The sequence below is a fragment of the Cryptotermes secundus genome, unplaced genomic scaffold (assembly GCF_002891405.2).
Source record: "Cryptotermes secundus unplaced genomic scaffold, Csec_1.0 scaffold50, whole genome shotgun sequence".
NCBI classification, from domain to species: domain Eukaryota; kingdom Metazoa; phylum Arthropoda; class Insecta; order Blattodea; family Kalotermitidae; genus Cryptotermes; species Cryptotermes secundus.
Genome location: NW_019721758.1, coordinates 1645823 through 1673510, shown reverse-complemented (window position 1 = coordinate 1673510; position 27688 = coordinate 1645823). Strand labels below are relative to the sequence as shown.

At 37.2% G+C, this 27688-nt stretch overlaps 1 protein-coding gene across 2 annotated transcripts; it reads left to right on the top strand.

Moving 5' to 3' along the window:
- The first annotated feature begins 242 nt into the window (after window positions 1-242).
- On the top strand, window positions 243-27688 carry LOC111875594 (aminoacylase-1). 2 transcript variants are annotated; one of them, XM_023871944.1, is made up of 9 exons: window positions 243-478; window positions 4958-5127; window positions 8035-8206; window positions 11445-11591; window positions 13788-13975; window positions 16478-16707; window positions 18223-18283; window positions 23359-23540; window positions 27508-27688. In XM_023871944.1, exons 1-8 carry the CDS (start codon window positions 382-384, stop codon window positions 23515-23517), a joined length of 1224 nt encoding a protein of 407 aa, XP_023727712.1. In that variant the 5' UTR covers window positions 243-381; the 3' UTR covers window positions 23518-23540; window positions 27508-27688. The 2 variants fall into 2 exon arrangements, with proteins under 2 accessions (XP_023727712.1, XP_023727713.1); XM_023871945.2 differs by lacking the exon at window positions 243-478 and adding an exon at window positions 863-973.

The following is a 27688-nucleotide window of genomic DNA, read 5'->3' as shown; positions in this document are numbered from 1 at the left end:
CAAGTGTGTGTGTGTGTGTGTACACTGATATTACGTAATTTATTGCTTTATTTACGCTTTCTACGTTAGGTGTATCATAAATATCCAAGCAATTTACAAGCCTGTAAATATGATATCTCCTTGTATCATACAGACCGATACAGACTGCAGAACACATTTAATACGCAGAACTTTTATCGCAATTGCATTAATATGCCAACTACACTCGCCTGCACACCACGTCCTCGAGGTCTCTCTAGGTTCTCTAGGTCCTCTAGGTTAAGTTTTATCTGAGTATTGTTAAGACTGATTATGACGTATTGTAAATGGTCGACCTTCATTGGTTGAATAGAAGTGTATTCTGCAAAAGTTGAAGAGTACGAAGCGTAGCGTTGGTAAGCGATGTCGCCTGAGAAGGAGCGTGTTGAGGAATGTGAAGCTGTTACAAATTTTCGTGAATATTTACGTATTCCCTCCGTTCAGCCAGACGTGAATTACGGTATGTGATATTGAAATCTGGACGTAATAATTCGTCAGACTTATTATTAAACGTAACTTTAAGGGTTTTTATATATATATTTTTTCCTTTTGTATGTTGTGGTAGATACTAGAGGAACCGTGACTTCTCATATTAAATCTGTGCGGTGAATATTTAATGCCGCACATTGTCAGTATTTGTTATAATCTAAAACGTATAAGGTGCGGAATATAAACGTTGTTGCAGCTATAATTATTAAATACAGCTGTTTGCAAGTAGTAATATTGCATCCCGAAAAATCAACCACACCCACTGTAGTGCCTAACACACAGGCATAATCCCGTAGGTACAAAATACTTGAACTAACTCACATCCCCTACATGTCATACATGTACTCCATGTATGTCTTTGTCGGAGTAATAAAGCCCGGTAATTAGAAGCCTTGAATTGACTGACTGAGATATCTTCGTCTGTGAATTACAATCATTCCACACACATTGACCCAGAATATGACAGGTACATCTACAAAATGCTAGTTGTTAGTTTTGACACAGCTGATCATCCTAGCGGTTTTAGTACACGTATTCACCCAGCTCAGTGCTACCAAATGAAGCTAATCATAACTTTTTTTTTCTCCTATCATTATTCCCACTGTTCAGAAAATGCAATGAAAGTACCTCAGCAAAACAAATGTTACATGGAATTTTTATGATAGACATTGTCCCCAGCAGTTGCACCATATAATGCTCGTGCGCTTGCCCACACATGTGCAGATTACAAGACAGAACAGTAATGTATGCTGATGATACTTCAGTGTATAGTATCGGACAACATACAAATGAACTCCAAAAAACAACCTCAGATAGTACAGGCTTAGTAAAACAGTATTTTCAAACAGTTTATAAAATCAAAAGTAGGTAGGGAAGACATATTCAAACCAACATTTGGGAAGGAGAGTTTACACGAAATTAGTAATGATAATGGAGTGAGAGTAGCAAACTTTGCAACATCCAAAAATTTTATTGTCAAAAGTATGATGTTCCTACATTGTAATATTTATACATTTACATGGATATCTCCTGATGGGAAGACATACATCCAAATTGACCATATTTTGATAGATACGAGAGGGCACTTAAGTATACTTGATGTCCGATCATTCAGGGCAGCAGATTGTGATACTGGCCACTACCTGGTGGTAGCAGAAGTTAGGGAAAGTGTGAGCAAACAAACAACGCACAGAGTTTATATGGAGAGGATCAATCTCAAGAAATTAAATGGGACAGAGGGTAAAGAGCACTTTTGTGTTGAAATCTCAAATAGATTCACAGCCTTGGAAAACTTAGACACTGAGGTGCACTGTAAATAAACATGTAACTATATATAACACAAGAAATAATTACTATCATAGATATGTACATAATTTAGAACTGTATAACAGTAAATGATCATTGGCAGGTTATATCATCTAAAATAATAAATATGTCAAACTGATAAGGAAATTTGGACTGAAATAATACAGATTTCTTTCCTGTTGCACACTTATCTTGTCCTACAGTCTTGTGTTGTGAATGCTTTTAGGTGATGTAAGTTTGCCATCCAACAGTAACATGTGATTTGACACATGGGTTGACATGCTGAGTTTGTGCGTAGATTGACATTGGATCAAATTCTATTTAAGTTGGAATTTTTTTATTATTTTCAATTCTAAATATGTTACAGATTGTTATTGTTACTGTTATTATTATTATATTCTAGGTTCTAAAGGGTTCTGATGATGGTACATAATGCTGAGAATTACTGGGTTTTTTAACTTTTTCCATTGTTCTGTATTCCAGAAACTAGAAAACACGTTTTGGAGACAGATCCAGTATCCAAAAGTCATATTTTCTAATTTCTAGAATACCAAACAATGGAAAAAGTCCAAAAAGCCAGTAATTCTGAGTCATTATATTCACTTTGAATGAAATGTAAATAATTGGATATAATTAATATACCACCTATGAGTACTGTGTGGACAGACAGAACACAATAGCCCTTAAGTAGAACTGCTGATTCTTTGCTAAATTTGATAGATATGATGTATATAGCATCAAAGTTATGTGCCATCACCATGTTTGTCACTCTTGACTTGTGAACAGTATTTCACATTTAAGTTTTAGAAATTTTTATGATTTATATTTGTACAAAATTTAAAATTTCTGTGATTTGAAACCTAAATGAAAGTTTTTTTGTGGCTGCAGTAGTATTGTATGTGTTGTACACAAAATTACTACAAGAAAAACTGAATATTTTTTGAAGATCTATTATCACACAAAATATCAGAACCCTACAAAGAGTGGTGCTATTCTTGCTCCCATGTCACAAGTTTGTGCATCTGCTATGTTGGTATTACTGATGTAGGAAATTAAAAATCATGAGGTTGGACTGGCCTTCAGTGGCATAAGAATCATACCAAATTTCATTATAGAAGAAGTTTAAATGAGATGTGCAAACAGCATGGCATTATCATAAACTACTTGTTTTATGTAAGGAAGGAAAGTAGGCCAAAAATGGCAACTTCCCCTTGTGTTTCATAAACTCTGTGCTAAAATTGGTTCATACCAGGGGTCCAGTGGATCAAGTAATAATTACCCACCCTGTGCATTAAAGAAAGTATTCGTAGCAGTTCACAGTTTTGTTTTAGAAAATTAAAATTAACAACAATGTCTCTGTCATAGATGGTGTAAGTGAAAATTTGCATCAGTGAATCAGTGATTTTTTAAAATTAGAAAGAAGTGTGTGTGGATGATACCTCAAGTATGTTGTAAATACAGAAATAAATTCAGAGGAGCTAGAATCTACAAGACAGCTACACAGTTCTTTGATTAAAACTGTCTATCTGAAGTATATTATGTCTGAAACAAAGCAAGACAGATATGACACTAACTTAAACTTACATAAAGAATAAAAGGATTAATTAAGCAAAACATCCCTGATTTCCTGTGGTTTGTTCTAGGTAGGAATCTAAATTGGAGGTACATAGTGACAAAATTTGCAATAAGATTAGCTGCAGTCCACTTTTAATTAGGATCTTTCATAAAACTAATTGCATTGGTTGTAATGAGAGCAGTATATTATGGGTTGATGATCCAGTGTGCCATTATATGTTAGTAGGAAATGTATTTCCAATATCTTGAAAACTGTGTCTTCTTTCATCATCACAGATTTATGTGATAAGTGATGTAGCTGTTTGTTTTATGTGCATACATATGTGTACGATATACCAATACAAACAGTTGCTCTTGGAGCCTGATGTCCTCCATGAGAACGCAGGGTGAATGGTGGAGAAAATTAGGCATTTAATTTTTCCACCTAGGTTCACAATCAGTTTTTCTTAACCAGAAAAAATTTGGAATTTTAGCAAGTGATCCTAACAGTGTCATTTTATGCTGGTATGGGCCTAGGAAAACTGAGTTGTTGTACACATAAGGGTGGCATTTAAAAGTCAGTAGTAGTTTAGGTGATTAAATTTCAAAAAGTACACAGGAAAAACTTCTTTGTGTTTTTTCATATTATGGTCTTCTGGGTTATGATTTGTAATTTATTTAATGATGCTGTCAGTAATGCAGATTGTGTGATAGTAAATAATGAATTGGAATGGATGTGGAAGAAAGTGGTCATATCCTGATTTAAGGTATTGTCCTGGCATATGCATGGAGGGACTGAGTGAAAGCATGGGAAACCTGGTAGTCAGTGTCCTGGCCAAAGATACGTGTTGAGAGTGTTACTTCATGGGCCAACTTGCTCATTTGCACAGTGTCATGACCCAGAAGACAACAACAGTATGAGTTTTCACCACTGTGAAAACTTCAATTCTTGTATAATGTTTCTGTCACCTTCAGCCTGTATAAATAGTATGGAGAGGGTATGCATGTAGAGGAACAGAGATTCAGCACTTCATGACACTGAGCCGGAGATAAGCTGTAAGTGGCCAGTAATTGGGAAGTGACTAATCATGTAACATTATGTGGGTCATAAAGCTGTCAAGTCTTGTCTTGTACTGCTGTCCCTATCTTTCTAAAACTGATTTCATCACTGTTGGTGGAATAACCAAAATGCTAAGTGCTTATTGGAGAGAAATTAAATGAAATCAGGTCTAGGCTTGAACATTCTTTTTTTAAAATTCCTCAGATGCCTTGCATGGGAAACCGAGGTTTCAAATTGCAAGCTTACTGTACTTCTCAAAGAAAGTTCAGTATATGGATGTGAACTTTGTATGGAGGTACCTGGAATGCGTGCATAACAGCAGACTGTTTTCAGTATCTGCAGTAATCTGGGTAATGTTAGTTGTAAAGTTTTGATTAATGGGTTTGTTAGTAGCTCAACAATTTACAGGAAGCTCTTAAGATCATCTTCCTGTATGTGAACTTTTGAAAGAGTGGCAGCTGTTGTAACTTAATGTACTGTTTTCTTAACATTCATAGGAGCTCATTTCCATTCTTGTGAACTTCTGTACAGATGATTGTGTTGCATTCCTGAAGAAGCAAGCAGTCAGTATAGGCTTACCACTACAAATTTATTTTGTTGTTTCTGGGAAACCTATTGTGGTGTTGACATGGGAAGGTTCAGAGCCAGCCCTTCCAGCAGTACTACTGAACTCTCACATGGATGTAGTTCCAGTATTTCCTGTAAGTTCTGCACTCAGAAAGACCAGATTAAAAGTAGTTGTAAGCTAAGGTGTTAAAAATTAAATTATGTTGTTTAATAAATAATCACAAAGATCTGGCTTCCAAGATTAATGGAAAGATAATGTTATTAGTAACGTAGTTGTGCAGCTTCTGTTTTTCTTTCTGGAACAGTTCTAGGAGAAAGTTTCTATGTTCCAACCTCTGGCACTTCCACAAAAAATCTCTTTTTACAAACTCCCCAGTGTTTTGTTTTGTACATGGTTTTATCTTCATAAATGTGTCTGTTTTAGCCTCTTTCCTTCCTTAAAAGGTGACAAGATTTGGAAAGGATGTAATCCATAATGTAGTATACAAAATTAAAAATGATATTATTTGAAGTTCAATATTAAGCTTACATAATAATGGCAATAATGAAATTTAAATTAATGAAAGTCTCCTGTATTAAATTTGAACAAAATCCATGAAGTGATTTATTGGAGTACATGGAAAAGTCCAGTATTATCCTGTTTCTAACTATACAGCACCTTCAAAAACTGCTAGGATGTCAGTTCATAAGTTGGCAGTTTTATGTGAATCTATAATTATTTCAGGCTAGATGTATGCAAAAACTGCGTGATATTTCATCTTTTTTTCTAGATATGGTTTTCAGCCTACCTCCTCCTTCAAGGAAAGAAGTAGCCTTATGAGAATACCATGTTGTATCTGCATGTGTCCTCTTTCAACTTTTTAGTTATTTGGCTCATTATAATGACATTTGGTCTGAATGTGATGCTGTTTGAGGCCACCCTTACATTTTATTTCTTAATTTCATATGGTAAATACAGTGGAACCCTCACTTAACAAGCACCTCTCATAACGAGGTATTCGCATAACGAGCAAAACAAATTGTAAAAAAATGACTCGCTTAACGAGCGACGTTTCGCATAACGAGTGACGAGAGGGGAAGTCCCGGATTGTGTGCTTGCTACGTCAGTATTTTACATTAATTTATATGGGAAAAATTGTTTCATTTAACGAGCGTTTCGCATTACGAGTAAGATTCTGGAACGAATTATGCTCATTAAGCGAGGTTCCACTGTAATGGGGAATGGGAATGGCACTGGTGTCACTTACAGTGGGATCCTGAGAAAAAATTGTCACGTATTTTAGTGACTAGACACGGGATTTGGATCAGTAATTGGATTTATTTGACTCTTATGAACCGTGTTTACAATTCACTATGCCACTGACAATCTACGCACCTTACAATTCACTATAACACACACAAAGTCTTCTCAGGCTGCTGTGTCTTCATTAGTCTTTGCTTGGTAATAGCTTCCAACACCGTAAATTCCTCAGCTTCTATGGTCACATCCTTATCAGCTACTGACTGTCTCATAGCTCCTCATGGCTGCAGCTCCCAGCCATTGACTGCCTAGCCATGCCTGGCCACTGTTGGCTACCACTCACCATCACAGGCTAGCACTCACTCCTGACTCGGAACTGGTCTGTCTCAGAACTCTCAGAAGTAACAATTCTTCTATTGTTGCATGTGTATCTGTTGCAGCAGTTACAGTATTTAGTTGCTGTGGAAACATGTTTACATAGCCATAGCCTAGCAATGAACGTCTTCTCTGGTTTTGAGCCCTTGTGTCACAATATATAATAACAGATCCTTAAAAAATATGAAATTTTTGTTGAAGATTTTATTTTTGTAGAGCATTAAGTAACAATAGGGTGGCCATGAACAATTTAATTTAGATGTCAGTGTGATTGCGATAACTAGTGAACCATTGGAGCTAGAGTATAAAATTTTATACTGAGATAGATTATTAACATCTCTACAGCTTACTTATAAAGTAACATTTTAAATCAGCAGTTACAAACATGGTGATGTGATAGTGTGAAACTTTCAGATTATATATGACAGATGTAAGATAGGCAGATTCTGTAGACTTATTTAAATAACAGGTTCTTCCCAGAACTAAAGTAGTAGTAATAACAGTAACAACAATCACAGTCTTTTAACATATTGTGGCGTGTTTTGTGTGTCACGCTACAAATAAACTCACGTAGGTCTCAAATTCCGTAGAACATTTATTGTTCTTCACGCTTACACAATCACACGCTTTACAATTGTTAGCCTACACAATTTCTCGGCGATACTGGAATGTCTTCTCTGGCGGTTGTTCCAAGGCTCTCTGTTCTTCGAAGGATGGGTGAAGACTCACTTCTTAGACGGCTGCTATTCCAAGACTGACTTCTTATATGGCTATTCCAAGACTTTCTTCTAAGATGGCTATTCCAAGACTGACTGTCGAATGCATTCAACCCCGCTATATAACCTTGGTCGCTGCTATGCAACGAACCCTCTGTTATAGCGGTGGAAACGTTGCTTTGTCGGTTCCGCATTTCCTACGCAATAACCCATTGTTATCGCGTTGTCTCTGTGGGAACGCTTCACGTATTCGTCGTAACCGTGGAGATTCGGTGTTGGAACTACAATAGAGCGATTGTTGTTTATTATGCAATGGTCTATTCTGGCGTTTCCATAGAAGTGACTCTTCTGGATTGCCGACACGTTACAATATTTACAGTTATGAACTTCCAGCCGAAATTCTGACTTGAATAAGATTCAGTCCTATTACCATTTCTGCAGAAGTTCATGAACTAAATAGCACAGTGTTATATGATTTTAAATTTAAGTCACTAAAATGTGATGGTCACAGTCTGTAATTTATATAATGGAAGTTTGTGCAATAGGGAAGCTGACTTTTTATGTTTGACTTGGAAGTGTGTATTGTGTGTGTATAGCTTGTCTTTGGAAAGGTTAACATTACAGCCATGATAGTATGCTGAAACGCATTTTAGAGGCATTTCTTTGTAACAGTATTTGCCTGATGCTATAATAATGCTTTTCATTTACAGGAGAAATGGACACATGATCCTTTCAGTGCTGATAAGGATAAAAATGGGAACATATTTGCCCGTGGTGCGCAGGATATGAAATGTGTGGGAATTCAGTATTTAGAGGCTGTGCGTCGACTGAAATCTAAAGGAGTCCAACTCAAGAGAACAATTCATATTTCTTTTGTGCCAGGTGATTTTTTTTTCACTCTTGAGATATTACATTATCTCCCGTTTGAACAACAGTGACTTTGTTATATGTAATTAAAGTACTTGCTGTTTCATGGTTTTGTGAAGGCATAAATAAGGTTTAAAAATACAGAGTTGCTGATTCCTTCATATTTGATCTTCTTGCCAGGTTCTGTCTATGATTGAAGCATATTTTCATTACAATAGCTCAAACAACCATGCACATTCAACACTGATTTAATAGTTGGCAAGATGGCGCAGGTGGTAATGTTTCTGACATATGGTGAACCCCTGATATAAGGTTTGTCTATGGGACAGACTCTCCTTACCTTAAATATTTATTTAACTACAGCCTAAAATGGGGTGGCACGCGGTAGCGTAGTTGGCTGAGGCACTATGCTACAAGCCAGAAGGTTGTGGGTTCAAGTCCCAATGAGGTCATTGGATTTTTTTCAATTGACCTAATCCTTCTGGCCTCACTATGGCCCTGGGGTCAACTCAGCCTCTAACAGAAATAAGTACCAGAAATACTCTTGGGGGGTAAAGGGCGGCCAGCACCTAGGTCTGACAACCTTACCGCCATCTGTGAGCCGATTGCCTAGAAAATGTGGGAACCTCAACATCTCATAACTCTATGGCCCTCCACGACCTGTTACAGGGATAGATTTACTTACTTTTTACAGCCTAAAATGACTTAAAGTTAGTTGTATCAGTAATAAAGCACTGAACCTTGTTCATTACTAACTTCATAGAGGTAAGCCCTTCTTGAGAAGCTGCCAGTTGTGCAACTATACAAGAATTTCCAAACATTTTATGGAACCTGAAGGTCCATTGCTATGTTCACAAGAGCCCTCTGCTGTTCCGAACCTTCATTACTTAATAAAAATAATTGCCAATATAAATATTTACAAAAAAACAAGTAAAAGTAAAGTAAATCTATCCCTGTACTAGGCCATGAAGGCCCCTAAGGTTGCGAGACATTGAGGGTCCCACATTATGTAGACCATCGGCTCATAGATGGTGGTAAGGATGTCAGCCTTACACACCGGCTGCACTTTACTTCCCAGGAAAACTATTTAATTGAATCCTGAAAACAAAACTTCACTTTTTACAAAACTAAAATTTTAAAGAAGCACTGCATTATGTAATGTAAACATAAAACATACTATAAATGTTTCAGTGTCAGTGGTTGCATATAACTTTAAGTAACTACAAAATATAAATCCACAAAGCTGAATTTAGAATCACAAAATATGGTAGGTTAGCAGCCAAATCTGGAAAGAAGAAATTTTTTTTTAATATAAAGGACATAACATTAAATTATGATTTTCAGTTATGCTCTATGTTGTATTTTGAAATAAAAAATAGTACAAGCTTGCATAACCAGATGGTTTACTTCTTGAAGTAATGTGGTACAGATTTCTGTCTGACATGTTCATTGGAAGTGGAACTCGCTTTCCAGTTGTGTCAGTTACTGCATTATCATATTGTCAATTGGTAAAGAAGTCATTTAGAGCTTCATTGTCTGAAATGCAGAAATTGGGTCACCAAATGGGTCATCTAAATCTTCATCAAAATTCTCCCTCACATCTTTCTCTTTACTTGCAGCATCACAGATATCTTCAACACTCAGCAGTACTGTTGTACTTCGGTTTCCCCTGTCAATCTTCATTCCACCAAATTCTCCATCATCGTAATCACCTGGAGCAGGTGCAATAGGCCAATCAGTGGCCGCCATGCTGAGTGGACCCAGTTGGACTCAACCCCCACTAAGCAAATTTAAAAAAAATCATCGTTACCCCATACTTTCTTATTTTGTGCGTACCTGCATGGCAATGAGTTTATGCTTTTAAAACACCATGTCTTTACATATTTCTCTATTATGAAAGGTTTGCACTGCCATCAGAATTGCAGCAGAGCAATATGATCAGTCAGCCTCCATGGCTTTGTTCCCCTTATTCTGAAGGGATTATTTGGGAGCATATTGTAAAAGAGCCCCATTTCTTCCAATTCAGTATGTACCTTGAATCAGAATCTTGCAGTAGATTAGGCAAGGATTACTTCCAATGTTCTACATTTTAACAGGAAAAGGTTTGGTCGTGGAAACGACAACTGGCCAGTCCACAGTATACCTGAATAGAGGAAACATGAAATGTCCACATAACAAGGACACACCATTCTACATAGTATTAATACTTATATGATGACATACCCAAGAAGTCATGCGGAAGAACTAGGAACACCGCACTGATCTTTGTATATACTCATTTTACATATTACTACAGTCAATAATTTCGTGGACTGTGGTTTTGTTGCACCATATTACAAGATACACACTTATACCTATCCACATCCTCCCTCAAAATAGTCACTGTTGGCCACTGTGGAAGTCTGCCCATGTTGGTATAGCTGCTGGAAACGCTGCTGAAAGATATTTGCAAGACGGTCCCATACGGCATCCCTTGTGGCAGTGACAATTTCCTCGGCAACTGACATTCTGTGCATTTAGATAAACTTGATATTATGGTCTGTCTAGTTTTGTATTTACCTGACCAATAAACTATGTTTGCTCATTTTTCTGAGTTCAGTCATGTATTAAGTTTGTGTGAAACTGGTGCACAGCTAACCATATGAAGCTTGATACTGGTAAAACAGAAATTATCTCTTTCTTTAAAAAATACTAAATTTGCAGTCATTAAACTAAGCCCTTTGTAAATCTGGTATCAAAGACCTTAGTGTTTTGCTTAACTCTGAACTGTGCTTCCATCAGCATGTTATTATATATTTTCTCGTGATGGTGGTGGAATGTGTGGGAAGCCTAATTTTAAAGTAAGCATGAGCAAAGAGATGACCACAACAGACACATACAAACAAAAGACAAAACAAGCCAATGTGTATCATTTAGACAGTAACCATTCAGTTAGTGCAAATGTACTGACCATGATGCAGTGAGAAGACATAATCCTGAGTACAGTTAATATTTAATAATTAAATATTAAAAAGTACAAATTATAAAATACGATTAATAGAAACGGTTTTTGTTTCAAATATGTCAACATCTGTCTAACATCAACAGCTGAAGTGCATTGAGCAGGATGATTTTTACTGGAAGAGTAAACAGCATCAGCCACAATGACTGTGAGGACCATGATGATGACAGTAGCAGCAGCACCAACAACAACAACAACAACAGTAATAACGAAAGTGTATAATGATTTGAGTATCATGGTTTGGTGTTTCAGATGAGGAAATTGGTGGAAAGGATGGTATGGCTAAATTTGTTAACACCTCTGACTTCCTTGAGTTGAACGTTGGCTTTGCTCTTGATGAAGGCATGGCAGATCCGTCTGAACAGTTTCTGCTTTTTTATGGAGAACGGAGTATCTGGCGTAAGTATGAACTTTTTAATTCAAAATTCTTGGTACTTATGAATAGTCTTGAGGCTTGATATAGGCCTATTCAGTAACGTATGTGGATTTTTAATCTGTGTTTTCCCTTCATAATAGGAATAATTTGGGGGGGGGCATAAGAATATCATTTCACTAACTCAGAAAAAGGATTACGGTGTATGAACTGATAGGCAAAATGATATTCCTGGTATATTTATAGGTGACAGTCTTTAAATAGAAGTTACATACTACTTGAAATACGTGGTGTGTTCAAAAAGTATCAAACCTTTTTTCCCGTGTAAACCAGTGAAGCGAGGGAGGCTCCCTTCGGTGGAGATGTGGAGGGGACATTCATGTGCAGTCGTGAATTTTTTCCCACCTGCAGAAAGTGTCAGTTGCTGGCAGTCGGCCTATGAGTGAGGATGTGTAGTGAGCGCTCGTCGGATTCCAGTAAGTTGTAAAATGACAGAACAATATGAGCAGCGATATTGCATAAAATTTTGCCAAAAGCTTGGCGATACCCAAGTGGAAACCGTTCACAAGATTCAACAGGCTTTTGGGGACGATGCCATGAGCAACTCACGGATAAAGGAGTGGTACAACCGCTTCAAAGATGGCCGCACATCAGTGGACAGCAAACCACGTTCAGGCAGACCCTCAACAAGCTGAAATGAGAATGTCATTGAGCAAGTGCGGACTTTGTTCATGGAGGACCGTCATATCACAGTCCAAGAACTTGCGAATGAGATAGAGGTAAGCATTGGATCGGTACATTCAATTTTGACCGAGGATTTGGGCATGAGGAGAGTGTCCGAGAAATTCGTACCGAAACTGCTAACAGTGGAGCAGAAGCAACGCCGTCTGGAAATCTCACAGGACATGCTGGATAATGCAAACAGTAACCCCAACTTTCTGAACACCGTGATCACAGGCGATGAGTCGTGGGTTTATGGGTACAACCCAGAAACCAAGATGCAGTCGTCACAGTGGAAACATCCAACATCTCCGAGGCCAAAAAAAAGCACTGCAGATCTGCAGCAATGTCAAGGTAATGTTGGCCGTTTTCTACGACTCCCGTGGGGTTGTGTATTATGAGTATGCACCACAAGGCCAAACCATCACAAAGAAATACTACCAGGAGGTCCTTCATCTCCTTCATGATGTTGTGCGGCGCAAACGACTGGATCTGTGGGCAGCAAAAACTTGGCAGCTCCATCATGATAACGCACCCGCCCATTCTGCGCATCTGATTCAGACTTTCGTCGCCAAACACAACATCCCTGTGGTTCATCAAGCTCCTGCTCCCCGGACATGGCTCCGTGTGACTTTTGGCTATTTCCCAAGGTGAAAATGCCGCTAAAAGGAACCCGATTTGAGTCAAGAGAAGACATGCAGAATGCAACGGCCTGGCTGATCACCATTCCAAAAAGACGCGTTCCAGAAGTGTTTCCAACAATGGCGGAAGCGCTGGGAGAAATGTGTGCATTACCAAGAAGACTACTTTGAAGGGGATTAGGGTTTTGTACCTCCAAATCAATAAATATATTTCTGCCGACCAAAGGTTCGATACTTTTTGAACACACCACGTATATGTGTTGTACACAACACAGCATAAACAGAGTGGTAGCAGGTGGTATCTTAATATTTCATGGTGAACCCCATGGTATGAAAAGAAGAAAGATTACTTATGAAGTTGCTGGATTTCTTAAGCCATTGAACATACATCTTTATTCTATGCTGTTAATATACATACTTTTGATCTGTGTTGTCAGGGGCTGAGACTTTACCAGTATTGAACAAAACTTGTAAGGTCTTTAAAGTTGTGAACTTAATTAAAAAGTAGAGCTGGGATAGCACAATAAGTATAAAGATGTCTACAGGTTGAATGGTCCTAGTTCGATTCCTGGCAGGGTAAGAGATTTTTTTTCTCAACAGCATCTGGAGCATGGGTGTCAGGGGCTCCTTCCCTGGGAGTAAAGTGCTCAGGCCATGGAACTACTGCTTTCCTGCATCTAATGTCAAGGTCAAGAATGGTGGAGCTGTACCTGCACTCCCACATGCATCTTCACATTGTGGTGCTTAATTAATTAGCGCATGAACAGCTTTGCCCTACTTAATTAAAGACAAAATATTTAACATTTATTTTCAAATTTGATTTTGTAAAGAATGATTGATCCTGTGCTTTTAAATCGGCAGATTTGTTTGTTCACTGCCCGGGTTCTCCAGGTCATGGGTCTTTGCTACTACCTGATACAGCTGGAGAGAAAGTTCGTATCATTATAGATCATTTGATGGATTTCCGAGAGCAGGAGAGGAAGAAATTGGTATCGAATCCAAGCCTGACCATTGGAGATGTCACCACTGTAAACCTGACGCAACTTAAGGTGAGAATGAGAATTCTTTTAGCTGAACATAGCTTCAGTGTTTTAAGCTATGAAGCCTAGTCAGAAAATTCTAAGCCAAGCATTCAGAACAAAAAAATGGGCATTTGAATTCTGTTCTAAAATAAAATAATTTTTTTTACCTTTGAATTTTATAGTAAAATGTTACAATGAAAATCCAATGCAGTACAGCTTATCACATGGCTTTGGTTGTAATATCTACCAAATAAAATCTACCAGGAAAAGGAAAGGTACACTTTAAATTTCTTGGATTTGTTTTGCTGAATGTTATGATATTGTGTATTAATAATCTTAATATAATAATGTTTATAATACTTTTGCATCTTATCCAGAATGGCTTTCGTGCCCATTCGAATTTCTCCCCAACAGGTACTGATGACTCTTTCCTCAGGAATAGGACGGTGCGTTGTTTAGCTTTTCCTAATGATGATGCAGAATAATACACCTTCATGGCAGGGTGCTATTCATTCATTCATTTATTCATTTCCCGTAAATCTATACAGAAAACAATTTCATAGAATGTGGAAATAGTCACAAACAAAGCAGTACACCCTACATATAGTCATACACATCAGCAAGTACACAACAAAGTAAGCCTAAACATGCACACCACCCAATATAACTGAAACAATTCTTAAGTCATTGTAATATGAACATTATAGTACTCTAGTAATAAAAACCTATTAAACAGCAGCAGAGCAATAACTACAAATACATTCCATCAAATATAGATATGTACATATCTGTAAAATCATCCCAATATAACAGTATAATCAGTAATACCCAATTGTTGCAGATATAATACAATCATCTTTTAAAGAATTCCTCCAGTGTATAGAAAGAATTTGAATACAGAAAGTCCTTTAAATTAACTTTAAACTTTTTTGGATTATTAGAGTTTTCTTCGAGGTTGAAAGGAAGTCAATTAAAAACCTTTACTGTCATGTGATATACTCCTTTACCATATATGGCCAAGTTAACATCGTATATATGTAAATTAATATTTTGTCTGTTTTTAACTTCATAATAATCCATATTTGTAACAAATTTATCTCTGTTTTTTTATTACAAACATCATTAATGAATATATATACTGTGATTTTAAAAGCAGAATATTTATTCCCTCGAAGAGATCTCTACATGATTCCCTGTAACCACGACCCATCATCAGTCGTATAACTCTTTTCTGCCTTTTAAGAACCATGTCAGCATGTCATGAGTTTTCCCAGTGAATCAAGCCATAAGTCATGACTGAATGGAAGTAAGAATAATAAATAATTTTCAAGGTATTTATAGACATAAGTGGTTTTATGTTCCTTATCATGTAGCAGGCTGAGCTTAATTTATTTAATGATGGTGCCTAGGCATACAGACAGTTTTACATTTACTTTTTAATATTTTCAAGTAGAATGAAATAAACAAAATGCTACACTGTGAACTGAAGAACTTTCTCCACTATACCAAGATAAATTTGAATGTAAGAATTTGTGATTATTTGATAGATTTGCAATCTTCAGCTCAAATTATAAGAATGTACCAAACATAGAGGGCACGCGGTAGTGTAGTTGGTTGAAGCACTATGCTACAAGCCGGAAGGTCATGGGTTCAAGTCCTGATGAGGTCATTTGATTTTTTCAGTTAACCTAATCCTTCTGGCCGCACTATGGCCCTGGGGTTGACTCAGCCTCTAACAGAAATGAGTACCGGGAATTAATTAAATAATTTTCCTGGGAAGTAAAGCGCAGCCGGTGCATAAGGCTGACAACCTTATCGCCATCTTTGAGCCGATTGTCTAGATAATGTGGGACCCTCAACGTTTCACAATCCTATGGGCCTTCACGGCCTGTTACTTGGATAGCTTTACTTTACTTTTACCAAACATAGAAATTAAATCTGATAACTGCTGCATCTTTGTTTCATGTCTGCACTGATCAGGAAGAATGGTGAGTTAAGTGCAACAAATTGACATGTCAGAGTGTGGAAGTTTAATTAATCCAGAGCCTGCTTGTCACTATAACTCTGTGACACTTTAATTGACAAGTCTTATCTTTTTTACATATTTTGCTTTCATTTAATTTTTTTTAATGATTTACATTGATTTTGTCTTAATATGGAAATTCTTTAGGTCATGGTCTTCTGAATTGTGATGCCATGTATTATTATAGGTGGTTACTCATGTTGCAGAGGGAACTTGTCCCCTATGCTACAGGGTAGGTACCTCAGAAAACTAGTAATCACTCACAGGACTGCATGTTGTCACAACTCACATAAAATTTGCAAATTTTATATATGGAATATTGTGTTGATTGATATCCAGAGTGTTTCAATAAGTCAACAGTGCTATCCCAGGAACAACCAAGGGTTATGTGAGAGGGGCTGACTTACTTCAAACATTGAACAGGCTGTTCCAAATTTTTTTTCCCTTCAGCTGAAGGCTGACGTGGAATAACAGCTTAAGGATCCTTGTAATTTTTTCTTTCACAGGGTGGTGTTCAGTCAAACGTTGTTCCACCAGAATTGGTGGTCGTGTTTGATATACGACTTGCTGTAACAGTGGATCATGCAGAGTTTGAAACTATGGTAAACAGCTGGTGTTCTAAAGCTGGGCCTGGCACATATGTTGAGTTTGAACAGAAGGAACCAAAAGTTCAGGTGACCAAACTAGACAGTTCCAACCCATGGTGGCTTGCTTTCAAGAGAGCTTGTGATGATATGTAAGTCCACATTTTGAGTTCTTTGACAAATCTTGATCGAATGCAATATACAACACAGCATAAGGTTCATTTGCTCTGATTATTTGGTTTCCCAAATTACTAACAGTCCATAAACACGTTTGGATATATAGCTGTATGTATCCATCTGAGAGAAATGTCTTGGATAAATGTTGTAGGCATAAGCGGCCTCCGTAGTCTAGGGGTAACGTTCCCACCTCATGACTCAAGGTACGCGGGTTCAAACCCACTGAAGGTCGTGGAATTTTTAAGGGCGGAAAAATTCAGGGAACAAGTCCTCCAGGAGGGACTTTTAAGCCGTGGGTCCCGTGTCGTAGCTTTATGGCACATAAGAGAACCTCCTGTCTCAAGGAGACCTCTGAGCCAAATTTGTAAGGACATTTCCTGCCCAACAATAGTCTCTAACGTCTCTGGTAGATGTGGGAAACATCTAGATACCGCTGAGCCAGTAGAGGCCGAACTCGCTGGCTGAGTCGGGACTGATGGCACGCACCAGTACTGGTAGGGTATAGAGACTGGTAGAATATCACAGGGGGACGTACAATAGATCAAAGTGGTCGTGGTGCATGGGGAAACCCACCCCCTCCAATAATAATAATAATAATAATAATAATAATAATAATAATAAAATGTTGTAGGCATCCATGCCTCTCTTCTGAAATATAGAAGAGGCTGAGTCAATCCCAGGGCCATAATGTGGCCGAAAGGATTACATCAATTGAAGAATCTAATGACCCCAATCAGAAATTGAACCTGCAACCTTCCAGCTTGTAGCATAGTGCCTGAACCAGCTATGCAACTGCATGCCCCATAACTAATTTATTATAATGCAATAAGATATATATGCCTACTGCTGTTTTGTTGCTTGGAAACCATTTAATGCTTATTCATAAGCAATGTGAGTCCCTAACTGTTTACATGCCAGTCATTTAATATGTCAAATTATCTGTGTATAGTTCCATGGTGAAAATAAAACAACAATCAACAGGGTCAACAGGAATGTGTATTTGTAAAGCAGTAACTGTTAATTTGTGATAGTCAGCGGCAATTGTCCATAAGTTTCCAGTAACTTTATTTGTAAGATTCTGGTAACTTTTTTTTGTCATTGGGGTTTTTCAGCATTATAATGAATAACCAGTCTCAGCGCCATTTATTTTAAGAGAAGGTAGGGTGAAGAACGGACATTTTCACTTGTATATAGTATTCATGTAAAGGTCACAGACTATTCACCTGACTCAGAATAGCAAGCTTTCAATTTCCATAAAAGGGAAGGAATTTCGTGACTAGTTTAGCCACTATTGCTCCTAAGGACTGTGCTCCATGCAGTTCATTATAACAGCAGTGTTCATTGTGTCCAGTATCCACTTGATAATTTATGACACATTTTATATACACCCAGACAGCATGTAGGAATTATGCAAAAATAAAGCACACCCTTTTAATACCATCCTCAAGGGTATGTCTGCTTGTTTTTATTCTGTGTTTCATCTCTTTTAGGAACCTGGAATTGAAACCTGCAATATTTCCAGGTGGCACAGATAGCCGTTATGTAAGAAGGGTAAGTCCAGAATTAGATATTTTGAGCATTTGGAGTGAACTATGCATCTAACAAGGAGTTCTTTACAGAATTCGTAAAGCATACGTATCCTGTCCTTTTCTACCCCACTTTTAGGGTATTTCTCAAATATATGTGTGTAATTTCTTTCTCCACCATCTTTAGATGTTCCACAGCTGTTATTGCAGTTATTTAGTTATCCTTGCATCTTCTCTGTTGCCTGATATAAAGTACCACACAAATCACACATCAGTGCAGGAAGTGACATGCAGCAGCTTTTTTAATCCCTGGATGCGATGCTTTATAGTCCAGTGGAACTACCGGACTATGTGGTTTTAGATTAAACAGTAGAATACTTGTCACTGTATATTGTAATTCACGTAGCTTACCTAGTATGAGGTTTGTCCAGAAAGTAAGGACTGTTTGCACATAGTTCTTGTACATAATGTTGTATTTTAGCGTCCTGTTGCACTGATTTTCGTCCATGATATGTATGCCGTGTCTGAGTTGTAGTGCACTCAATTTCACCTGTTATTTCACAACATGTTTCGGCAACATAGTGCCATCATCAGGTGCTCCATTTACGTTAATATATTGCATTGCTTGCCATTATGTAATTGTAAAATTAAAAAAAAAAAATATATTTAAAAATATTCATCAATTATAATAAATTTTTATACACTAAAATCTTGTTAAGATATTCTCTTATCTGTCCCAATTCAAACCCACGCATGGTTCCTCCATATGGGAGTCGTTCCTCTTACACTCCATGTATGTCGTGTCTCGTGATGTGTGTTCCCTTTTTGGCTGCGGGTGTTGTAATGTTCTTGTACAGGTCAGTGCAATATACCATTTCAAGGTTAACAGGCCCAAGTTGTCTTTTAGTAACAAGCCAAGTGAATGATGCCCTGATTCTTTTGTTTTGTGATTTTTTGTAGTATATTTAAAAATGAGTAAGAAATTTGAGAATCCTGCTGATTGTGAAATGCAAGCTGTAACTCAGTTTTTGAATGCACAAATGTTTATCTGCTTGAGATTTAGTGTCAACTTATTATGGTGTATGGGGAAGGTGTAACCACTTTTACTGCTCTTACTGCTAATGCTGCTGCTAATCATTAGACTTCAGTCATTACTGATGCCTTAAATCAAGCTGTACTAAGAAGTCAAAGTTCCAAGGCAAATTTTCCATCACTGTGAAATATCACATCAATAAAAAGGTTCACTATTTTTTTTGCTCTAAGAAAACAAAATTGACATGCATTGAGTCCCCTTCCCATGTTTTGATCAATTTGTCAAAATCACTGATACTTGTGATATGCAGCACTAAAACTCAATTTAGTCATTTTGGGAAATATGTTTTAACTTAACAGTCAATTCTTTTGCTGATGATTTTGAATCCATTTTTAATATAATTTCTCTGGCATTGCTTCTTATTTTGTTACTTCAGATATCTTACACACAGCTCCTATTTCTGCTGTTGTAGTTTGTAAGGCTATAAAGCATCCTAAACTTTCATCAGTGTGTGTTTACTGTGATAGAATTTTCAAAAATTTGAATTTATCTTTTGTGGTTGTTTATCTTATGTCATCAGATGTAAATGTAATCCTTCTCAGCATAGTTTCTGTAAACTTAGTTCCACTTTGGTTAATTTGGTTACCTGTGTTAACGCTCAGAATTACTGAATTTTTGGACTTTTTTCATCGGCCAGTATTCTAGAGACCAGAAAAAACAATGTTATGGAAACTGGATCTGTTTCTGTCCTCAGGCGGGGAGGGGAGACACCTACTCTGTCGGGTCCTGTAGAAAAATGTAACCTCAATCACTGGACAACCCCTGTCAGATTCACACAGCTATTTAATCACCTGAGACCAGGCTAGTTCAGTGGGATATAGCAAGAATATTCATTCATTCATCAGTAATCTGTCGGATCCTGTAGAAAAATGTAACCTCAATCACTGGACAACCCCTGTCAGATTCACACAGCTATTTAATCACCTGAGACCAGGCTAGTTCAGTGGAATATAGCAAGAATGTTCATTCATTCATCAGTAATCTGTCAGACGACAGGTCCACAGTCTCTTCCAAAACAGTTCCTCCACTTAATGCGATCACAAACTTTCTCCTTCAAATAACAGTATCCTCTTCTGTCCCCAAGGTCATCCAGCATCTTCTTACGTCTTCTTCCTCGTCTTCTAGTCACTTCTGTTAACCCCCTCCGGTTTCTTTTGTCTCCAGAGGAAACATCTTGCATACATGGTATCTCTGTTTTTGTAAAGAGACTATCCAGGAAAAGTGATAATGTGGTAGTTTTTCCATTTGCTTTCCACATCGCAGTACAACAGCCGTTCAAACCACTCTGGTCACGCCTGTTGCTATACGAACTTGAACTCGCACCTGATGATGCTGCTTCTGGCATCAGTTTTTGGTTTTTGGTGTCTCTCTTCATCTGGTGTCTACCCTTTGACCTGTCCAGCAAGGGAGGCCCTGCCAGTAGCTACGCTACCGCTGGTATAGCTCTCAGGGTCCTTGGCATACTCAAACCCCCTCACCACGATAAGGTGGAGACACCAATGAAGGGGAGCAAGAATATATGCAATAAAAATTGTCAGAGAGCATGCACAGGTGTGGAACTAGGATAGAAAAGGAGGTAGAAATTTGTGCTGCAAACCTAACCAACAAAACCAAGTGCATGAGCAGCAATGCAAAGAAATGAAAAAAAAATGTGAAGACATACAGACAAATGGTGCTAGCAGTCGAAAATTGAAATAAAGTTTACAGCCTTGTGTTGTATATTTCATATTGGCATTTGTGATAATAGATAGGATTGAATATTATATTAAATTTCCAGCATTCCAGTCCAGGTGGTGATTCCTTAACGCTTTATTTCACATTTGTGTTTTTAAAAGCAACCTTAGTTACTCATCTGTTCTTGCTGCTGTTAGTTTACATGTACCTACTAGGTCATTCAGAGACTTTTCAACTTCTGGTATTCATCACTATGCAAAGGTTCATCCTTGAACCAGATGTGTTCCAGTAATAAATGTTACTTGCAGGTATATCGATATTTTGAACATGGAGTTATTTTGTTTAACTGTTATTATCGTATCTGCTAATAATACTTGTAATAATATTTTGAGTCTTTTGTTCATACCCTGAATGTTATTTATGTTATTTATATTTTAGTATTGTGTTCTCTGTATGCTTTCTCATCATCTATCTTCATGTCTGTTTGCATCTTTCATATTAATGTGTTTTTCTTTCTTTACTACCTGCCTGTAATTTATTTTTATCTGTTGTAAAGCACAACAATAAATTAATTGAATTACAGGCAGTTTAAATTTATGTGAGGGATTTGTCTCTATAAATGGTGCTGTGTATCGAAGTGATAGAAATCAGACATGTTTCTCGCAAATATTTATATGTTATAAAGGGAAAATACATTTTTTGGATAAATTTTTTGCACTTACAAACCTAACTTAAGTACTTATTAGAAACAAGAATTAAACAAAACAATATTAAAAATGGAAGAATAATAAAATATGTTTATATGTATATAAACATTAATCACTTATTAATTAAAACATATTGATGCTTAAACTGCAAAAGATATGTCTTTTTGAACATACATTCTTTTCTGAATACAGTTCATTACAGCAGCACAGATCACTTAATCTTCAGCTACACTTGCCACTTCATCCCATGTTTGGGTCATCTTCATTGAGTGACCATTGCCATCTCAAAGAAACTAAAGGCTGCAGACATCCTTTTCACTGCCAGCTGTTTTACTTGCACTGTTGGCTGCATTTTCTTCCTCTTTTCCCCCTGCTGTCTTACCCTTTTTTGTTCCAACTCAATCAGATCCTCAGGCCAGTTCGCCTTGTGATTCCAGCATCTCCTCCAGGTTATTTGGTGAACTTATCTCCTTTGCCAGTTCCGCCATTTACAGTTGAATCTTGGGAACAGTTAAAAATTCCTATATGCGCTGTGGCCATATATTCTGCCACACACCCCATTTACTGAGTAACTTCCTCCTATGATACCCCCCACCTTGTCTGTGGCATTTTTGGTTATTGTAACCCCACCAGAACTGTGAACTGTTATGGCAGGTCCTTGTCATCTGTCATGATGAACTGCTGCTGCATGGTTCCGTTTAAGTAATAGGTCATGGGTGTCTGTGTCACTTCTTGGTCCATTAGTTTCAACAGAATGGTTGTGTTTAGTGGCACAAAAAAAAACTTTGTATTGTTTGATCTGACTTTTGACTATGAAGAGTTCTCTCTGCTGGGATATATCGCCAAATTGACTTTCACCAGACTACATTTGATTACATCCCAGAAGACAGAACTCTTTGACCTTGTCAGCCATGTCTTCAGTATTAATTAATGGGATGGTGAAGCAGATTGTCCAAAACAAATTGGACCCTGTTGTGGGGGGTCACCAAAACAAAGGGTGTTGGGATTTTGTGTATCCCTTCAGTGATTTAGAATTCTCTGAATGACATACCAAGAGACATTTCAATTTGACATCAGCTACGTTGCCATTAAAGATCTTATGGAATATAAAATAAATTAGAATTAGAGAAGAGTAAGTTGATCTTTTGCAGCTTTGTAATGAGAGGTGTTTTTCACCTTCAAGAGGATGTCATCATCTTCCAATACAAGAAATCTCATCAGCATTAAGAACTTGTATGGAAGAATATCCACCATCCTTTTAGGTTATTGTGAGTTCGGCTGGAAAACTTACTGCTAGAATTTTATCTACAGCGACTGCTTTCAAATCAAACAAATATTTCGAAGATTTGCATGAATCCTGCAGTTTTTAAACCAACCACCATTTGCCATAAGGTCAGTCTTGGTGCCAGTAAATGAACTTGTACCACAGTAATGTAAGTTTCCTAGCTTATTTTCTTACAGGATGGGATGCCTTACTTATGATGTTATATACATTACGGGTTAAAGAGAATAATGTGCTTTGCACACACAATGTGGTATTTATGAATACTATTTCACTTGCATCATATATATTTGGATTACAAAATGGCACATAAACTTGGTTTTCAAAGTGATTTGAAATTTTAGGTTGGTTTACCAGCTTTCGGCTTCTCTCCAATGATTAAGACTCCAGTACTGCTTCATGATCATGATGAATATCTCAATGAAGATGTGTTCCTGAAAGGCATTGACATTTATTGCCAGATCATCTCAGCTCTTGGCAATGTTGCCCCTCCCAAGAAATGAGCATATGTATCCTTGCAGCTCACGTAAGTTTTCAAAAAGTTAAAAAACCTTTTCCATTTTTTCCCTTATGTCCCTGGGCACTCACCATATGAGTATATATTTTTTAGTCTTGCAAAGATGCTGTTATGTGGAATGATATTCAAGTTGTGAGGAGTATTAAGTATATGATTATTGTTGTTAAGATTATTATTAAGATTACTGTCTTGTACAAATTTCTTATTGTCTTTTACTTGTGTTTCATTGTCTATTTGCCTTTGCTTGCAAATCACCAAGATACAGCTATAAATAACTTAACTTTTTAAAACAGACAGGATTAATTTCTTATGTATACCTTTTTAACCAGTAAAGAATGGGCTCCTTTCATAAGAAATTCAGTTGGTTTCCTTGCATACAGTATAGTGGAATCCATTTGACATTTAAATATCTTACATGAAGTCTAACAGAATTGAGAAGACTTACTTTTCATGTCATATCATACAGCATGTCAGAAAATGTTGATATTTCACCACCTTACTGCTTTCTGAAAATCATGGTCCCTTGGTGTTGTGTTTCAGCAGTAGAGTGTTTCATTAAAGCTATGCTGGTGTAATTTATATTATCACACTTTTTTAATTAAATTGTATGGTTATAGTTACAGAAGATGGTGCTCAGTGTAAGTATATAGGTCAGTGGAAATGTTTAATTTATTAGTGTCCATTTGGAGCAGATGTAAGCACAATTACATTGCAGAAACCCCTCTGTCCAATGTCCAATATACCATTAAATGTGATACAGATAATAATTGAGCAGTGCATGGAGGAGAGTTTTCAGCTGCTTCCATCCTGCATATTCAAGGTGATATACAATATCATCTTAGCTTATGACCATTCAAGTGACTAAGCTGCTGTTGTAGCATGAGTTAAGTAAGATAGACATGATCTGATTTGCAAAGCCTGTACTGACAGAGGACTTGTATGTAGTGCAAAAGGAAGAATTTTCAGTAATGTGCTATATGTGTGATACTTAACACTTGACAAAAGACCAAGCATGTTCACAAGAGACAAAGCAATCTTCTCATCAGAGAGGATTTTACATAAGGACTATGACTGCAATGGTTAAGTTGAAAAAAGAATTTCTGGTCGTCATCCTCAAGGGGCTTGGTGCCAAGACAAACAGATTGACAGTAAACTGCCAGTTGTAAAGTAACCTTGACTTTGACTATCATCTTGGTTCTTAGAGGCCCTTCCACAAATAAAAACAGATTGTGAATATTTAAAAATTCTTCCTCTGTGTATGTTAATACATAAATGCCCTGCAGGACAGTAATTGATACAGTGTGTAAAAATGTACCTGTATAAAGTTCTTGTTGGAGCTAAATACTTGAATAGAGGAGAAAGTCTTCTAAATTATGCAGTGAAACATATTTGTATTTATGTTTGAGATAATCTTATTTTCTGAGTTTAGAAATCAAAGTGATCTTTCTTCTAGTGGCTGCTGCTCAGCCTTCTCTATTTGAACCATGTGCTTAGACATAGACATCATTCATTATTGCTTGAAACCCAAGCATTTTCCTGTGACATTGAAACTGACATCTAATTTATACACATATGCTGTGTTTCATCACATTTGTTAATGCTACTGAGTCAGCAATTGAGAATTTCTCACATTTTAAAGCTTATATTAATTTTTATAAAACCAAAAAGAAAAGCAAAATGCAGTAGGTCCTCATATATTTCTTTCCTTCATTCTTTTCATCCTGTTGTGTTAAAGAATCACAGTATGTACTCGTAGTGGCCAGTCACATGGCAGTTACTTAACAGTAAAATGAAACAGACCACAATGTCATAGTGGTACAGTATAATGACAGTGAATTAATCTTGACACTGTTGGCAGTCTTTTTCTATTGTTAAGTAAGTAGTGTAGGCAGCTACTATATACTGTGATCCTCATATGCAATATAAGATGCAAGGAAGGAAAGAAGAGTTTTCTTTTTTCCTAATTTTTTTTGGTCTGTGTTCAAGGAAAAACACCGGGCTTACATACCAGAAAATACAGTACAGTTAATATATTGTCGACTAGTATGTTCTTTATTTAAAAAAAAACAATTTTTTATATTTTGCATACATTTAATTCCTTGAGGCAGGAAACAACTTTACTTAAATTCCAAAGTTGCAGGTGGTGCTTTGGAGCTGAATTGTGTAGAGACTGCTTGTAGGGTGTTCAGTAGGTCTTCACAGAATAGAATCTGTCAAAACCTTTATGCAGTGGAATGTGGCAGAATTTTCATATTTGTCATCTCAGCATGCTTTTTGTGTACAGCACAAATCCTACATTGCCCTGCTGAATACTTCTTTCCTTGACCATCTCCAGTTTTTTTTTGGGGGGGTTATGTTTGTTAAAATCAGTTTGTATTAATTTAACTAATTTTAATACTGCCATGGAAGCAGGTGCTTTTGCTTGTCCTGCTCACTTGTATGTTTGAAAAAGCCACTCAGCTGACACGAAAAGCTGGAGTCCTCCACAAACTCTCAATAAATGCCCCAAAGATTCGGCTCAACCAGTTCAGTTCAATGAAGCACAGAGCAGACAGTGCACCCCCCCCCCAACTCATTTCCCACCACAATATTTAAATTACCACAGGAGCAATTGTCAGCCATGTAACAGAAACCCTTCTGTGAGAAAGTTCTGACTATTATGAAAGTTGCCAATACATTTCAGTGAAGAGTATAGAACCCAAGGAGGAAGTAGTGTTGAAATATGTTCTTTTGTCATCAGTCGTCATGTCTATTGGCCTTTATTGTCATACATAATCCTCATTTCATATTTGTCCAACTTATTATATTGTCACATGTTGGGTGTGTGTCACGCAACGAATAACTTCATGCCATCTTGGATGTAGTGAATTTATTCCACATTCGCTCTTACATTTACACAATTCACGATTACTGTCATCTGCAGTATTACAATTACTTCTCCTGCTGTAGTCACTTCCATTCACTTGATACAACTCATGGCTGCTGGACTTCACCTCATCTGTCTGGCTTCACAATCTGCACTCTGCCTCACACGCTGCTCCGCCGGCCTCTTATACTGTTCCCTGTTGCCACGTAGTAACCGCAGTGTCTCCTGTTATGTCACTGTGGGAAGTGCTGTTATTTCACCATGGGGGGGGAGGGGGCAGAGTGTTTACTGGCCCTGTTACTATAGCAGCAGCTCCTATGCGGTTACATCACCGTGACACTGGTTGCCTGACACAGCTGCTCTACTGTTATGTCACAGCAGGGGGAAGGGGGGGGTGTTTACCGAGCATTGCATAATAATGGAAGGAGTGGGGGTATGTGACGTCACTCGCAAAAACGCAGAGTTCACATGACCCCTACTTCCTGTTGCACCATCCACGTCACAATATTTTTTCCTTACATTCTTCCTTTGAGTAATTCTGACTGAAGTTGCATTTGTTTGTTAAATTTGATTTTATGTTGCTTATTACATCTGTGTAGTGGAACTGATGTTAAAAGTAAATGATTTCATACAAAAGGGGCAATTGCTGTATGCTGTATACTGCTCTTATTTACATGATAATTCATGAAGTTTGAGGTAGATTCAGTAATTTCTCCATAGGGAGAAGAGGTGCCAGAATGTAAATACTTGTAAATTTCATAATCTGTAATAGCTGTTATGCAATTATATCCTAAGACAAATATGTTTACTTACTGAAACAGTTCTGTTTCTCTAATTAAATTGTGCTGAAGTTAGCCTGTTATACTACTTTACAGATCAAGTGTCAGAACGTAGTTCTGCCACATGTTGTAGGACAGCGTGTGTGTATGTGTGCATATGTGTGTGTGATTTTAATATAATTTTTTATTGGGTTGGTTTGAGTAAGTTTGTTCCTTTTCTTTCACTTGTTAGATAATTTATCTCTGTGAAGTGTGACAGTGGGTAATATGTAAGAACTGTCATCTGCTGAACAATTAGTAGCTTCACTGAAATCATTCATCTCCATTTCAGTGATGTGCAGTACACCAGATGCATCACTGCCAGATGTAAGTTCACTGGACATTGTTTGGCAATTCATGTGTATGTACTTGTTATCACATAAAATTTTACAACTGTTATATTCATATTAGTTTTAGCTGACATTGTTATTTTATTGGCTCATTAAATAAACCTGTATGTATTGTTCTGTTAA